Source organism: Babylonia areolata, chromosome 3 (assembly GCF_041734735.1).
Source record: "Babylonia areolata isolate BAREFJ2019XMU chromosome 3, ASM4173473v1, whole genome shotgun sequence".
NCBI classification, from domain to species: Eukaryota; Metazoa; Mollusca; class Gastropoda; order Neogastropoda; family Buccinidae; genus Babylonia; species Babylonia areolata.
The window spans coordinates 19,606,702-19,624,201 of record NC_134878.1 but is presented as its reverse complement, the minus strand read 5'-3'; the positions used below and the strand labels follow the sequence as shown (position 1 = coordinate 19,624,201).

At 44.7% G+C, this 17,500-nt stretch overlaps 1 protein-coding gene and 2 non-coding genes across 9 annotated transcripts in view; 1 reads left to right on the top strand and 2 right to left on the bottom strand.

Annotated features, from left to right (window-relative positions):
- The window catches only part of LOC143279831 (receptor-type tyrosine-protein phosphatase kappa-like), a 173,560-nt gene that overhangs the window by 72,496 nt on the left and 83,564 nt on the right, over positions 1 to 17,500 (top strand). For all 7 annotated transcript variants that reach the window (XM_076584060.1, XM_076584059.1, XM_076584057.1 and 4 more), the window contains exons 3-4: positions 7,921 to 8,005; positions 11,939 to 12,018. In XM_076584060.1, the coding sequence (XP_076440175.1) occupies positions 7,921 to 8,005; positions 11,939 to 12,018 (165 nt within the window). The remainder of the gene's footprint in view (positions 1 to 7,920; positions 8,006 to 11,938; positions 12,019 to 17,500) is intronic.
- On the bottom strand, positions 9,989 to 10,061 carry Trnak-uuu (transfer RNA lysine (anticodon UUU)). Its single transcript has one exon. It is a non-coding gene; the product is annotated as a tRNA-Lys (tRNA).
- On the bottom strand, positions 15,318 to 15,390 carry Trnak-uuu (transfer RNA lysine (anticodon UUU)). The gene has a single exon. It is a non-coding gene; the product is annotated as a tRNA-Lys (tRNA).

The following is a 17,500-nucleotide window of genomic DNA, read 5'->3' as shown; positions in this document are numbered from 1 at the left end:
CCCTCTCTCTCTCTCACTCTCGCTGTCGCTCTCTCTCTCTCTCTCTCCTCTCGCTCTCTCGCTCTGTGTGTATGTGTGTGTGTGTGTGTGTGTGTGTGTGTGTGTGTGTGTGTGTGTGTGTGAGTGCATGCGTGTGTGTGTCCGCGCGCGTGCTTGTGCATGCGCGCGCTAGTGTGTGTGTGTGTGTTTATCATTTTCCTTTTTGCTTTCTATCTTTTTTTCTATCGATCTATCCATCTATCTAGCTTTCCTTCTTCTTTTTTTTAATTTTTTTTTTTATTTCTTTCTTCTAGATTTCTCTCCTTACGATTTTTGTTGTTGTTGATTAGCTAGCCGTATTGTTTTTGGTCCCAAGTAACATTGCTTTGTTTGCTTGCTTTATTTCTTCTCCTTCTCTTTCTCCTTTTTTTTCCCTCCCTTCTTCCTATCTTTTCTTTCTTTTGTTTCTCCTTATCTTGTTGTGCGTCCCTGCTTTGCTTTTATTTGTGCAGTGTTCTGTTTTTCTCTCGATCTTTTTTAATGTCTGATTTTTTCTTTCTTTGCCTCGCCTTGCCTTGTTTGGTGTTGCTTTGCCTGCTTTCTTGCTTTGTTGCTTGCGAAATTCTCTTCTTATGCTGTCTTCCGTCTTCTGTCGTCGTCATCCTCCTCCTCCTCCTGCTTCTTCTTCTTCTTCTTCTTGTCCCTCTTCTTCTTCTTCTTGTCCCTCTTCTTCTTCCTCTTCTTCTTCTCCTTCTTCTTCTTCTTCTTCTCCTTCTTCTTCCTCTCACCTCCTCCTCCTCTTCTTTTCTTCTTCTTCTTCTCCCCTCCTCCTCTTCCTCCTCATCCTCTTCTTCTTATTCTTCACCTCCTCCTCCTCCTCTTCTTCTTCCTCTTCTTCTTCTGCTTCTTCTCTTCCTCCCACTCCTCTTCTTCTGCTTCTTCTCCTCCTCCTTCTCTTCCTCCTACCACTCCTCCTCCTCTTCTTCTTCTTCTCCTCCTCCTTCTCTTCATCCTCCTCCTCATCCCCTCTTCTCCTTCTTTCTCCTCCCCTGCCCTCTACTCCTTTAAAAGCCTTTCACGAAAGGACAGTGACCTTCTTGAGGACGTAAGAGAATAGTTATGTCTTCCACGGACTCTGTGTTCATTGCGCCTTGTTTTTGCACTCCGATCTGCCCACATGATCACAAAAAGGCCTGGATGTGTTGTAATCCAGCAAAGAGTAATGTCAGTGCTTTGTAGACAGAAAAAAAAGGAGTAAATAAGAATAACGATTTCTTGTGCTTTGTGTGTTTGTGTATTTGTCTTTCTTTCTGCCACGCTTGTCTTGTGTGTGTGTGTGTCTGTGTCTGTGTCTGTGTCTCTGTGTGGATATATATATATGTGTGTGTGTGTGTGTGCGTGCGTGCGCGTGTGTGTCTTTCTCTCTATCACACTTTATCATCATGTCTTGTTCGTCTCTGTATGTCTGTTATTCATAATGTACAGCAACAACTAGGGTACGAAAGGACAAGGATCGACCTTCAAAGTCTTCGCTTTTTTTCTTCTTTCTGTTAGAGAGAAAGAAAGAGAGAGAGACACAGAGAGAGATTGTGTGTGTGTGTGTGTGTGTGTGTGTGTGTGTGTGTGTGTGTGTGTGTATCTGTGCATGCACTTGTGTATGATTGTTTGTCCACGTGTGTCGTCAGCAGCGGGTTTGATCAAGAAGTGATATCTTGCGAAGGATGAATCAGAATACGTACCACTGAATACACACCACCGACATGGCGGTGCAGGGCCTTTTCTGTTGGGGGGCTTACGACAACCTTAATATTGATAGATCTTTGTGGACTGTTGCAAATTAGGGCATGACTTTTTTTCATTTTTTTTAAAGTTGAGCCTTGATGCCCACATCAAATTGTTGCAATGTGAGTGCGCCACTGTGTGGAGATCGCCTACTGCTGTGGAAAGCTCTGAAATGTTTATCTCATTGAAAAAGGATATCACCATCATCACCTGGCTTTAATTAAAAAGAATGAGCACACTGACCTCAATACGTGTGTAAGTGTGTGTGTGTGTGTGCGTGTGATTGAAGCCTGACTGAACGACACAGGAAATGAACGATGAACGCCAGGTAGGCAAGTTGCTGTGCGGATGTGTGGTTGTAAAGCGCTTAGGGTTTATTCTCTTACCGAATATACGCGTATATGAGCAATATTGATAATAATGATAATGATACAACTAGTAGTAGTAGTAGTAGTAATCACCATCATCATAATGATCAGAATTCTTATACTACTACTACTAATGATGATGATGATGATGGCGATGATGATCTGAGGGAACATAGTTATTCCCAGTGACTCCTGCAAGGCTTTCTCGCTAACAAGGAACACACCTGTGTGCAGCTCTGTGGGTCCGCTTCTCAAGGTGTGCTCACAACAACTGGATACAGTCGGGATCAGATTCCATCAGTCACTGAACAAAATCCAGAACTGATGAGTTACTATTGAGGCACGAGCTGCAAGCTGCACCAACACGTTTTTTTTTTATTTTTTTTTTTTTATGAACGGTGATGTAAAACTATGTTGCACGGCTGTGTCAATATCCGTACCCTCAGCTTTCTGGTACTGTATTTTTCTGCTGCCCGTGGACACATCGCTTTTGCCTACATGCGGCAGAAAGGTGAAGGGACTGTTATGAAGTGCGTTTATACCTTCCTGAACATGAAGATCGCCAGAACCACCCTCGTTTGAAGGAATGTTCTCAGTGATCACAACCTGAGAGTACATGATGATACCCAGTAACCCAAATATGAGGGTGCATAATTATACCCAGTGACCCAAATCTGATGATGTATAAATATACACAGTGACTCAGATCTGAATGTGCATGATTGTACCCAGTGACCCATACCTGAGGGTGCATGATTATACCCAGTGACCTAAATCTGAGGGTGCATAATTATACCCAGTGACCTAAATGTGATGATGCATGGTTTTACTCTGTGACCTAAATCTGAGCACACCTTAAAGTGTTAAGATACAAGACAGACAAAAAATAAAAGTATTCTTGTGTCTTGTATCTGAACATTGTCCTAAATCAGCTAGTGTCGGACATGGTGAGCCTGGTCGATTGATGGGAGAGTCAGTGTTGTGATTCCCTTCACACACGGGCCTGTAAGTCCCTGAGGATGGGCTGACCTTTTGGAGACGTTTGTTGTGGGATTATCTTTCCGTGTTGGGGACAGATCGATGGTTTTCACCTGATGGTGTTCCCAGCCCCCCAAGCGATACCACTGGGTTGTGATGATGTTTTTCGATTAACAACAGTGCTGCAGCTGCGGGGGTGGGGTAGGGGGTGGGGATTTTATCGTTGGTTCTGCAATTTTCTGTTTTAAAAGCCGTGAGATGATGTTTTTGGTCTTAAGGACACGAGGCCAAGTGGGTAGAAGTTTTAGATTTTCACCCCTAAGGTCCGCGAGAATGCTCAGTTCAAATCCGGACAGGAGACTGGTGAAGGAGGAAGTGTACAGTCAGCAGCAATGTGCCACTCTCTTGGTGCCTTAGGCCATGCCCACCACCACCACCACCACCACCCCTCTTCTCCCTTTTGTATCGATAAACACGTAGAAAATCAAATGGGTCTACGCACGTTAGAATGTTTCATTTCAGTGCTTCAGTTTATTAATGTATTATCGCTATTGCGTCCGGTTTGTTTTGGAAAGGCGAGCAGAAAGGCTCTTTTTCACTTCACTTGTCCCTTAGTCTGGATGACCACTGGGGCACCACAGAAAACCTGTCAACCACTTTCCTCCATCCCTGTTTTCTGCTTACCCGAGGGCCTCGCTCAGCCTCAGACCTGTCCATTCTGGGATGTTGTCTTCCCTGAGAACCTCGCTCAGCCTCAGACCTGTCCATCCTGGGATGTTGCCTTCCCTAAGGGCCTCGCTCAGCCTCAGACCTGTCCATTCTGGGATGTTGTCTTCCCTAAGGGCCTCGCTCAGCCTCAGACCTGTCCATTCTGGGATGTTGTCTTCCCATCTATTTTTCTGTCTGCCTCTCCTTCTCCCTCCTTGTACAGCGCCCTGCCGGTAAGTCCTGTTGATCTTGTGATGTGCCCATACCACCTCAGTTTGTGGGGTTTTTTTTCACAGTGGTGAGAAGATCTTCATAGCGCCCCATGGCTTGCTTGATCCTGCTGCTCACTTCCTTGTTGGTTATGTGATCACTGTACGTGATGCCCAAAAGTGCATACATATTAGAGATGCGGAAATCATCAACCTCTGTTCGACAGCCTATGTCGGAAATCACTTATATTTTGGAAACGCGAACATACCCAGCATGAACAACCTCCGAGAACGGAGTAAAGTTACCGAAAAGGTTTGGGGATGTGGTGGGAGCGGGGGGGGGGACATCAACATTAAAGACTGCCCGTAAAACTGTGTGATCGTGCGTGGAAAGTGTTATGGTCGATAATAATTATTGTGTTCGTGGGAAATGTAGCCTGCCAAAATGTGAAGGTGTTGGAGGAGGAGAACATGCAGTGATCTGGCGTGCGAGTGTGTGTGTGTGTGTGTGTGTGTGTTTACGTGTGTGTGTGTGTGTGTGTGTGTGTGTGTGTGGTGTGAGGTGGAACAATCCAGTGTAGTGTGTGTGGTGTGAGGTGGAACAATCCAGTGTAGTGTGTGGTGTGAGGTGGAACAATCCAGTGTAGTGTGTGGTGTGAGGTGGAACAATCCAGTGTAGTGTGTGGTGTGAGGTGGAACAATCCAGTGTGGTGTGAGGTGGAACAATCCAGTGTAGTGTGTGGTGTGAGGTGGAACAATCCAGTGTAGTGTGTGGTGTGAGGTGGAACAATCCAGTGTGGTGTGAGGTGGAACAATCCAGTGTGGTGTGAGGTGGAACAATCCAGTGTAGTGTGTGGTGTGAGGTGGAACAATCCAGTGTGGTGTGAGGTGGAACAATCCAGTGTAGTGTGTGGTTTGAGGTGGAACAATCCAGTGTGGTGTGAGGTGGAACAATCCAGTGTGGTGTGAGGTGGAACAATCCAGTGTAGTGTGTGGTTTGAGGTGGAACAATCCAGTGTGGTGTGAGGTGGAACAATCCAGTGTGGTGTGAGGTGGAACAATCATGTGTGGTTTGAGGTGGAACAATTATGTGTGGTGTGAGGTGGAACAATCCAGTGTGGTGTGAGGTGGAACAATCATGTGTGGTTTGAGGTGGAACAATCATGTGTGGTGTGAGGTGGAACAATCATGTGTGTGTGTGTGGTGTGAGGTGGAACAATCCAGTGTGGTGTGAGGTGGAACAATCCAGTGTGGTGTGAGGTGGAACAATCATGTGTGTGTGTGTGTGGTGTGAGGTGGAACAATCCAGTGTGGTGTGAGGTGGAACAATCATGTGTGGTGTGAGGTGGAACAATCATGTGTGGTGTGAGGTGGAACAATCATGTGTGTGTGTGTGGTGTGAGGTGGAAAAATCATGTGTGGTGTGAGGTGGAACAATCCAGTGTGGTATGTGTGGTGTGAGGTGAAACAATCGTGTGTAGTGTGTGTGGTGTGAGGTGGAACAATCCAGTGTGGTGTGTGGTGTGAGGTGGAACAATCCAGTGTGGTGTGTGGTGGAACAATCCAGTGTAGTGTGTGGTAATCAGTCCAATGTGTGATGTGAGATGTGTGATGTGTCATGTCAGGTGTGCGGTGTGTGATGTGTAGTGTGTGATGTGAGGTGTGTGGTGTGTGATGTGAGGTGTGTGGTGTGTGATATGAGATGTGAGGTAGATCAGTCCAGTGTGTGATGTGTGAGGTGTGTGATGTGTGGTGTGAGGTATGAGGTAGATCAGTCCAGTGTGTGGTGTGTGGTGTATGGTGTGTGATGTGTGGTTTGAGGTAGATCAGTCCAGTGTGTGGTGTGTGGTGTGTGATGTGTGGTATGTGATGTGTGATGTGCGGTGTGTGATGTGTGTTGTGAAGTGTGAGGTAGATCAGTCCAGTGTGTGATGTGAGGTGTGTGATGTGTGGTGTGTGATGTGTGATGTGTGGTGTGAGGTGTGAGGTAGATCAGTCCAGTGTGTGATGTGTGGTGTGAGGTGTGGGGTAGATCCATCCAGTGTGTGATGTGTGGTGTGAGGTGTGGGGTAGATCAGTCCAGTGTGTGATGTGTGGTGTGAGGTGTGGGGTAGATCCATCCAGTGTGTGATGTGTGGTGTGAGGTGTGGGGTAGATCTGTCCAGTGTGTGATGTGTGGTGTGAGGTGTGGGGTAGATCCACCCAGTGCGTGATGTGTGGTGTGAGGTGTGGGGTAGATCTGTCCAGTGTGTGATGTGTGATGTGAGGTGTGGGGTAGATCCATCCAGTGTGTGATGTGAGGTGGGGGGTAGATCCATCCAGTGTGTGATGTGAGGTGTGAGGTGTGGGGTAGATCCACCCAGTGTGTGATGTGTGGTGTGAGGTGTGGGGTAGATCCATCCAGTGTGTGATGTGTGATGTGAGGTGTGGGGTAGATCCATCCAGTGTGTGATGTGTGATGTGAGGTGTGGGGTAGATCCATCCAGTGTGTGATGTGTGGTGTGAGGTGTGGGGAAGATCCACCCAGTGTGTGATGTGTGGTGTGAGGTGTGGGGTAGATCCATCCAGTGTGTGATGTGTGGTGTGAGGTGTGGGGTAGATCCACCCAGTGTGTGATGTGTGGTGTGAGGTGTGGGGTAGATCCATCCAGTGTGTGATGTGTGGTGTGAGCTGTGGGGTAGATCCATCCAGTGTGTGATGTGAGGTGTGGTGGGGTAGATCCATCCAGTGTGTGATGTGTGATGTGAGGTGTGGGGTAGATCCATCCAGTGTGTGATGTGTGATGTGAGGTGTGGGGTAGATCAGTCCAGTGTGTGATGTGTGATGTGAGGTGTGGGGTAGATCCATCCAGTGTGTGATGTGTGATGTGAGGTGTGGGGTAGATCCATCCAGTGTGTGATGTGTGGTGTGGGGTAGATCCATCCAGTGTGTGATGTGTGGTGTGAGGTGTGGGGTAGATCCATCCAGTGTGTGATGTGTGGTGTGAGGTGTGGGGTAGATCTGTCCAGTGTGTGATGTGTGATGTGAGGTGTGGGGTAGATCTGTCCAGTGTGTGATGTGTGATGTGAGGTGTGGGGTAGATCCACCCAGTGTGTGATGTGTGGTGTGAGGTGTGGGGTAGATCCACCCAGTGTGTGATGTGTGATGTGAGGTGTGGGGTAGATCTGTCCAGTGTGTGATGTGTGATGTGAGGTGTGGGGTAGATCTGTCCAGTGTGTGATGTGTGATGTGAGGTGTGGGGTAGATCCACCCAGTGTGTGATGTGTGGTGTGAGGTGTGGGGTAGATCCACCCAGTGTGTGATGTGTGATGTGAGGTGTGGGGTAGATCCATCCAGTGTGTGATGTGAGGTGTGGGGTAGATCCATCCAGTGTGTGATGTGTGGTGTGAGGTGTGGGGTAGATCTGTCCAGTGTGTGATGTGTGATGTGAGGTGTGGGGTAGATCCATCCAGTGTGTGGTGTGTGATGTGAGGTGTGGGGTAGATCCGTCCAGTGTGTGATGTGTGGTGTGAGGTGTGAGGTAGATCAGTCCAGTGTGTGATGTGTGGTGTGAGGTGTGAGGTAGATCAGTCCAGTGTGTGATGTGTGATGTGAGGTGTGGGGTAGATCTGTCCAGTGTGTGATGTGTGATGTGTGATGTGTGATATGTGACGTGTGGTGTGTGATGTGTGATGTGTGATATGTGGTGTGTGATGTGTGATGTATGGTATGTGATGTATGGTATGTGATGTGTGATATGTGATGTGTGGTGTGTGGTGTGTGATGTGTGATGTGTGATGTGTGATGTGTGATGTGTGATATGTGACGTGTGGTGTGTGATGTGTGATGTGTGATATGTGGTGTGTGATGTGTGATGTATGGTATGTGATGTATGGTATGTGATGTGTGGTGTACAGGCGGTGAGCAAGAACCAAGAGGACCATCCCACGGCTGCCGCCATGAGGAACGTGCTCAACAACGTCAAGCAGGACATCGTCCCCTGTGAGTGCCGCTCTGTCTGCCTGTCTGTCTGTCTGTCTGCCGGTCGGTCGGTCTGTGTCGGTCTGTTTGTTTGCTTGTTTACTGTCTCTCCTTGTGTCTGTTTGTGTGTCTGTGTCTCTGCCTGTGTGTCTGTCTGTCTGTGGGTGTCGGCTCGTCTCTCTGCATCGGTCTGTTTTTATTGTCTGTCTGTTGGTCGGTCTGTCGGTCTGTCTGTATGTCTGTCTGTTTCGGTCTGTTTGTTTGTCTGCTTGTTTATTTGTCTGTCTGTCTGTCTGCGTGCCTGTCTGTCAGCTTGTCTGTGTATTATTCCTGTCTTCTTCTATGTCTGTGTATCTGTCTGTATGTCTGTCTGCCTACTGCCATGAGGATTGTTTGAGTACCATGGATTGGAGAGACAGACAGACAGACAGACAGCCAGGCATACCGAGGGACAGAGACAGATAGAAATAGACAGATAAACACAAAAACGAAACTAACAGAAATTTGGGTTTATTTCCTTACTTGGGTAATAAAGTAAGTAAATGTACATGCTCTTTTTTCCACCCAGGTATGTGGTATAAATGTGCAAACATTTAAACAGATAGTGGGTGTGTGTATGTGGGTAGGGGGTGGGGTGGGGTGGGGGGCACTTCGAAAAAAAAAAGGAACACTGATGACTAAACATATTTAGAACGAACCGATTTTAACCCTAGCATCCTATCGAAGACGATTTAAAGTTGATGTCGTTTCCGTCAAAACCATTGCCTCTCTCTTTCTCAGTTTCGCACAGACAGACTGACAGACAGACTCACGCGCGCTTGCGCGCGCGCGCGCGCACACACACACACACACACACACACACACATATATACATACATACATAATACACACACACGCACACGCACAAAATGCATACACATTCACTCACGTACACACACGTACACTCACGCACACACCACACACACACACACGCGCGCGCGCGCGCGGGTTGTTTTTCTTCTTTTTTTTTTTCTTTCTTCCTTTCTTTTTTATTTTTATATTTGTTGGTGGTGGTGGTGGTGTTGTCTATTCAGAGTTGTAACGCCGTTCCGTTCAGACAAAGGGTCGAGAAAGAGAGTAACAGGGACAGACACACAGAGAAGAAGTACGGATCGCACTGATTACTTTTCTGCTCGTGGCACAGATGTCCCCGACTCGTTGCTTCAAACTGACAGGAAACAGGAACAGGAACCAGCTGAGCACTGCTCTTAATAATTCTCTTCCCCTCCCCCCACTCTTACCCCCCCTCCCAAACCCACTCGCCCCCCGCCCCCCCCCCCCCCCCCCCCCCCCCAATCAGTACTGGAACAATTGTCTGTCCTTCAGTCTCCGACAACAAAACGCTTTCACTTGAAATTGACTCGCTACGTCTCATACCAAAAAAAAAAAAGACGAGACAAGTAGTGTACTTTTTTCAACTAAATAAAAGACGGGCGCAATAGCCGAGTGGTTAAAGCGTTGGACTTTCAATTTGAGGGTCTCGGGTTCAGATTCTTGTAACTGCATCTGGTGGGTAAAGAGTCGAGATTTTTTTTTTCCAATCTCTCAGGTGAACATTATGTGCAGATCTGCTTGTGCCTGAACCCCCTTCGTGTGTATACGCAAGCAGAAGATCAAAAACGCACGTTAAAGATCCCGTAATTCATGTCTGCGTTCGGTGGGTTTTGGAAACAAGAGTATTCCCAGCATGCACACCCCCGAAAACGGAGTATGGCAGCCTACATGGCGGGGGTAAAAAAACGGTCATACACGTAAAAGCCCACTCGGGTACGTACGAGTGAAAGTGCGAGTTGCAGCCCACGAATGAAGAATATAAATAAAAGGGTAATAAGCTCTTCTCTCCCTTTCTCCAAAGTTTTGACTTGAAAACCAAACTGAGCATCTAGTCATTCGGGTAAAATTGTAAGCACACAACAAAAACAACAACAACAAAATTATTTTTTTAAAAAAAAAAAAAAAAAGTAACGCCCAATAAGGGACTCGAACCCTTGACCCTCAGATTAAAAGTCTGATGCTCTACCGACTGAGCTAACCGGGCTACTGGAGAGTGGGTGAAGAAATTATCACCTCGACAGTCACCGCGACAAGGGCAGGTGTTCGTGTGGGTACACAGTCACTACTCCTCTCATGGAGGAAGATGGCAGAATAGTTAAGACGTTCATCTGCCAATACAGTGTCCGTCAGGATCCGGGTTCGATTCCCGCTCTAGCCTTTTCTCCCATGTTTGACTAGAAAAAAGTAAACTGAGCGTCTAGTCATTCGGATAAGACGAAAAACCGTCAGTGTGCAGCGCGCACTTGGCGCACAGGGAAATAGAACCCGTGGCAACATGTAAGTATTGTTCTCTTGCAGAATTCTTCAGGAGATATCCACTCCGATATGTACACAAATATTATCTGCATGCACTCGAGGCCTGACAAAGCGTGTTGGGTTATGCTGCTGGTCAGTCAGGCACCGTGCCAAACAGATATGTTGTGGCGTAGCGTGTTTGAATGTATCCGAATGCAGTGACACTTCCTTCAGAAACTGAAGCTAAAAAGACAAGCGCTTTTCCATGAAAAGACAAGGTCTTTATTTGCACTTCAAAAAGACAGGGCACTTGTTTATTTTCCATTTTCCATTTTAACAGATATAAAAAGAAGAGAGTGGATACTTTTACTTCTAAACGATAAAACATTAATGTTTTTTTTTCCCTTTTTGCTTTTCTTAGATAGGCACTTTGGACTTGGATAAAAACAGTGCATCTTCACTGTAAACTGAGATAAGACTATCAGGCACACGTATATGTGTGTATGTGCATGCGCATGTGCCTGTGTGTGTGTGTGTGTGTGTGTGTGTGTGTGTGTGTGTGTGTGTGTGTGTGTGTGTGTGTGTGTGTGTGCTTGTGCACTAAAACGGATATTGTACGGAGAGTAAGAGAGCGAGCGAGCGAGAGAGAGAGACAGAGAGACGAGAGAGACAGATCGTGCATTGTTGAGGCATGTGCGTGTGCATACTGATGCTCTCTCTCTCTCCGTCTCTACGCACGCACACACTCCACACACTCTCTCTCTCTCTCTCACTCGCTCAGTGTAGTTTGGGAAACCAACCACTACTATACACAGAAAAGGATAAAATTTAAATTAAAAAAAAAGGCATAAAAGAAAACACTGATGACATTATTTTCCTGTCGCATAGCCGACAACAAATAGCTCAGCAGGTTATTAATAGAGCACACACCCCGTGCCTCCTCCGAAAGGCAAGGCTTACTAGTAGCATTGCACAGGGACAGAAGAGAACAGCCAGGAGCGGAAATCGATAAGAAAAAAAACACGTTTTTCATTGATGAAGGGACAGGGCTGAATGGTACTTTGCGGGCTATATTTACGACAGCAAGTCATTTTAGGCCCCCGCTCTGTTTTCTTCCGGACTCAGGTTTGTGATTTACTATTGTCGGCAGAGATCAAAAACCCCCGCTGAGGGTGTTTTTTTTGGGTGATTTATGTGCTGGGTGTGCATGTGCTAGGAGAGAGGATGGGGGTGGGGGAGGAGGAAGGGTGGGGGTGGGGGACAGGGGAGTTGCGCGGAGGGCGGGAGGGGGGTGCGTTGCGTGCGACCGAGAGAAGTGTGGGGTGGGGTGGAGAGGAATGAGAATTGGGAGAAGGGAGGGGTGCATTTGAGTGCAAGAACCAGCCGTTTGTTTGCGTGCAGCTCTCTCTCTCTCTCCCTCTCTCTCTCCCTCTCGCTCGCTCGCTCTCGCTCTTTGTGTGTGTGTGTGTGTGTGTGTGTGTGTGTGTGTGTGTGCACGCGCTAATGCGAGTGTCATGGCCAATATGTGTGTGTGTGTTTGTGTGTGTGTGTGTGTGTGTGTGTTTGGTGATGATGGTGATGATGATGAACTGAAGCAGCATCAGTAATGCTCCCATTGTGTGACAGATGACCACAGTCGGGTCAAGCTGACCTACTGCCCTCTGCCCGACACTACCAACGACTACATAAATGCCAGCTACATTGACGTGAGTAACGGCTAACCATTGTCACTGTCACGAATGTGTGTGTGTGTGTGTGTGTGTGTGTGTGCGTGTGTGTGTGTGTGTGTGTGTGTCCGTCTGTCTGTCTGTCTGTCTGTCTGTTTGTGTGTGTGTGTGTGTGTCTGTGTGTTTGTATCTGTCATATTTGTACAAGCTGTAATGTGTATGTGTGCCAACATATACATGTCCAAATCTGCTGTCATTCTTCCCCCAAACTCTTTAGAAATCTCCTCTCCTTCTTACAGGTTTCTGTGGCTGTATGTATGTAATACGAGACTACAGACGAACATGAGAAATCAAATCGAGATGTGCAACATTTTTTTTTTTTTTTTACAAAGTTTCCACAATCAACATACACTTGTTTTGTGCCATGCATACTGAGGTTCCATGGACAGAGAAAAGGTCTACAACATACAACCATCAGAGGAAAAGAAGAAGGGTGCAGTTTCAGTTTCAGTTTCAGTTGCTCAAGGAGGCGTCACTGCGTTCGGACAAACCATATACGCTACACCACATCTGCCAAGCAGATGCCTGACCAGCAGCGTAACCCAACGCGCTTAGTCAGGCCTTGAGAAGAAGGGTGCAGTGGTCAATAGTTAGAGCGCTAGTTTCCTCAGTTCGATCCCCGACGCACTGTGTATGTTGAGGGTGGGGATTTTTCCGTTCTCCCAGATCAACGTATGTGCAGACCTGCAAGTGCCTGAACCCCTTTTGTGTGTCTACGCGCGCGGAAGATCAGATACACACGTTAAAGATCCTGTTATGCACGTTAGCAGTCGGTGGGTTATGGAAATAAGAACATACCCAGCACGCACAGCCACGAAAACGGGGTGTGGCACCCTACATGGCCGGGTAAGTAAACAAAACGGTCATGCACGTATAATGTTAGAACATGTGTGTGTGTGTGTGCGTGTGCGTGTGTGTGCACGTACGTGTGTGACTGAAACCTGACTAAATGACACAGGAAACGAATGATGAGCGCCCAAACTGATGCAGCTGTCAATCGGCTCTACCCAGGTAGATAGACAGCCTGCAAATATCTCCGTGTTTGTAAATCGCTTAGAGCTTAGTCTCCAACCGAGGGCAGGCGTTGTGTAAATATCCATATCATTGACATCAAGAAAAACACCCTGTGATATCTTTCAACCCAGCAGCAGTGTCTGTTTGAAGAACAATAATTAGGAATAAGGCGTTCGATCCAACCAGCAGGCGTGAAGCAAGCCAGCTGGGTTTGATTCGTATGTTAATTATTTCCCTTGTAGCTGATACACATGTTCGAAATTTGTAAACTATTCGCACTTGTTGTGCGGTGGTTATGAGCCACTCACTATACAGTGATTGATGTAGTCCAGAGAACAGGTTTCGTCTGAAAACTGACATAATTTACAACTCAGTAATAGGAGTACATTGAGTCACGGAGTCTAATGAGCAGGTATCGTTTGAATACTGGCATGATTTACAGCTGATACAATGATGTGTCATGGAATCAAATGAGCAGGTATAGTTTGAATACTGACATAATTCACAACTGATCCATTGATCCACGGACTCGAATGAGCAGATGCCGTTTGAAAACTGACATAATTTACAAATAATACAATGAGTGATGCATGGCGTTTAATGAGCAGGTATCGTTTGAACACTGACAACATTTACATTTGATACAGTGAGTCATGGCGTCTAATGAGCAGGTATCGTTTGAACACTGACAACATTTACATCTGATATAATGAGACATGGCGTTTAATGAGCAGGTATCGTTTCAACATTGAACATAATTTACATTTGATACAGTGAGTCATGGCGTCTAATGAGCAGGTATCGTTTGAACATTGAACATAATTTACATTTGATACAGTGAGTCATGGCGTCTAATGAGCAGTTATTGTTTCAACATTGAACATAATTTACATTTGATACAGTGAGTCATGGCGTCTAATGAGCAGGTATTGTTTCAACATTGAACATAATTTACATTTGATACAGTGAGTCATGGCGTCTAATGAGCAGTTATTGTTTCAACATTGACATAATTTACATTTGATACAGTGAGTCATGGCGTCTAATGAGCAGGTATTGTTTCAACATTGAACATAATTTACATTTGATACAGTGAGTCATGGCGTCTAATGAGCAGTTATTGTTTCAACATTGAACATAATTTACATTTGATACAGTGAGTCATGGCGTCTAATGAGCAGTTATTGTTTCAACATTGACATAATTTACATTTGATACAGTGAGTCATGGCGTCTAATGAGCAGTTATTGTTTCAACATTGAACATAATTTACATTTGATACAGTGAGTCATGGCGTCTAATGAGCAGTTATTGTTTCAACATTGAACATAATTTACATTTGATACAGTGAGTCATGGCGTCTAATGAGCAGTTATTGTTTCAACATTGACATAATTTACATTTGATACAGTGAGTCATGGCGTTTAATGAGCAGTTATTGTTTCAACATTGACATAATTTACATTTGATACAGTGAGTCATGGCGTCTAATGAGCAGGTATCGTTTCAACATTGAACATAATTTACATTTGATACAGTGAGTCATGGCGTCTAATGAGCAGGTATTGTTTCAACATTGAACATAATTTACATTTGATACAGTGAGTCATGGCGTCTAATGAGCAGTTATTGTTTCAACATTGAACATAATTTACATTTGATACAGTGAGTCATGGCGTCTAATGAGCAGGTATTGTTTCAACATTGAACATAATTTACATTTGATACAGTGAGTCATGGCGTCTAATGAGCAGGTATCGTTTGAACATTGACATAATTTACATCTGATACAATGAGACATGGCGTCTAATGAGCAGGTATCGTTTGAACATTGACATAATTTACATCTGATACAATGAGACATGGCGTCTAATGAGCAGGTATCGTTTGAACATTGACATAATTTACATCTGATATAATGAGACATGGCGTTTAATGAGCAGGTATCGTTTGAACATTGACATAATTTACATCTGATACAGTGAGTCATGGCATCAGTCTAATGAGCAGGTATCATTTGAACGCGTATCGTGTGCATGTGTGTGTTTGTTCGTTTGCTTGCTTGCTTGTTTGTTTGTTTTTATGTATGATGTACGTGCCGCCTGCATGGTGGGTGCTATATCACAGACCTCGAATAGATTCTGTAATATGAGGTTAGACAGATGGAGTGCTTGAAATTAAAATATTACAGAAAGACAATGATGCCGTAAATGACTAAATGAATTATGTGACCGGATTGGAAAAAAAGGGGAAAAAAAAAGAAACGCCCAATAAGGGACTCGAACCCTTGACCCTCAGATTAAAAGTCTGATGCTCTACCGACTGAGCTAACCGGGCTTCTGAAACAGTGTGAACAAATTGTCACCTTTACAGTCGCTGCGACAAGGGCAGGGGTGCGTTCATTGTCACTCCTCGTTCTGTAGTCGCCACTGTGGGAAGGACAGCAGATGTGTGCTTGCGTTTTGTGGGTGTGGTTGGATGTGTGTGTGTGTGTGTGTGTGTGTGCGTGTGTGTGTGTGTGAACGTGTATGTGTTTATCAACTTAATTATGTCTTGTGTGTTGAGTGTCTACTGACAACAAGCCGGCCGAATATCTATCTTTTTTTTTTTTAGGTCGTGAGAAAAAACACACACAAATATTCTAAACTGTGAAAGATATAATTAATATAAAACAGAAATATGAACCACGCAGTAAAAACAGTAGTTGGTATATACTTGCATGTACCAAAACTATATAGTTCAGACTGCGTGACGTGGGGTCTCAGCTGAATATAACTATACATGTTTCAAGCCATGGCTCACTTTAGCCTTTGGAGAAAAACAAATTGCCTACTAATGAACTCGAACTCTTGTTCCTCACATTAAAACTCTGACGCTCTGCCGACTGAGCCGCTGAACAGGGCTTCTGACAGCACGTGTTATCCACGTGTTATGTTCAGGGTTTGTCATGAGCAAATGGTGGTTATAGCATATCAGCAGTGCGGACTAGTTATCACTGTATGATCCCACAGTATCTCTCTCTCTCACACACACACACACACACACGCACACGCACACACACTGACACAAAATAATAATAATAAATAAATAAAGACTGAACTTTTTTTTCAATGGCCTGTCAGTCTCAATGACCACTTGTAAAGTGGTGCCCGAAGGATAAGGCGTGGCGTGGAGGACTGAGGGGGGAGGGATTGGGGCCTGTGTTCCACAGGGACCCATCGAGCTATGTCGGCGGAAGCTTATGTACACCCAAGCCAGACCGGTCAAAGGGCAGAGGTGGGATAAAGCGCAGTTCACTGGTCCTCAAGGTTGGGAGTAGGTTGGTCACCGGGCTAATTAGTTGTTTATCCGGTAAAGGTCAAAGTGTATGTATGTATGTATGTATAGGGGAATGCCCATGATCTCATATTCTCATCAGCTGTTTATCCGATAAAGGTCAAAGTGTATGTATGTATGTATAGGGGAATACCCATGATCTCATATTCTCATCAGCTGTTTATCCGATAAAGGTCAAAGTGTATGTATGTATGTATGTGTGTATGTATGTATGTATGTATAGGGGAATACTCATGATCTCATGTTCTTGTCTGTTGTTTATCCGGTAGAAATCAAAATTAATGGATCTCGTTCTTCGATCTTTAAAAGAGTTGATCAAGATTCCGTTTTCTTTTCCCGACTCTCAACTTACTCAGTTTCCATTCATTAATGTAAGTGATTTGCCACAGTTTATGAATGCCGCCGGTATTTGAAACTTTTACCAAAATTACAATTCACACATAAATCATACTTAAAGAAACATTTTTATACAATTCAACACATCAGTCGTTCATGTTTTAGTGGAATTGTTACATTTAGATTAGTGTTTCCAAGAATAATAAATGAATACATACATACATACATAATGATTTAGTGGAATGGTTACATTTAGATTACTGTTTCCAAGAATAATAAATGAATAAATACAGTATATACATATATAAATGAATAAATGAGTAAATGAATTAATAGATAAATAAACAAATAAATAAATAAATAAAATGCCTGAATGATGATCACCACAAGAGAGAACGGCAAAGTTAAAATTATAATGAGCAGTAAAAATCTGATCATCGTGGAATTATCGGTGCTACTTGATAAACCATGCTGGCCGAACCACATTAATGAGAGGACTCGATTTTAGTGGTGAGAATTTTGTGTATTTGTGTTACCACAACTTTGGCCCACGACGTAAAAATATCACACTAGTTGATATATTGTTGCGGTATATAAAAATACATCAGGTTGAAATATCCAATACAAAATATTATCTTTTCAGCAGCTACGTACGATGACCGATTATAGATGGTAGAGACAACACGTACACATAAAAGAGCCAGAAAAAAAAAAAAAATTAAGAAAAAAAAATCGGCCAGTTATGACTAAATGAATTATGTGACCGGATTGTAAG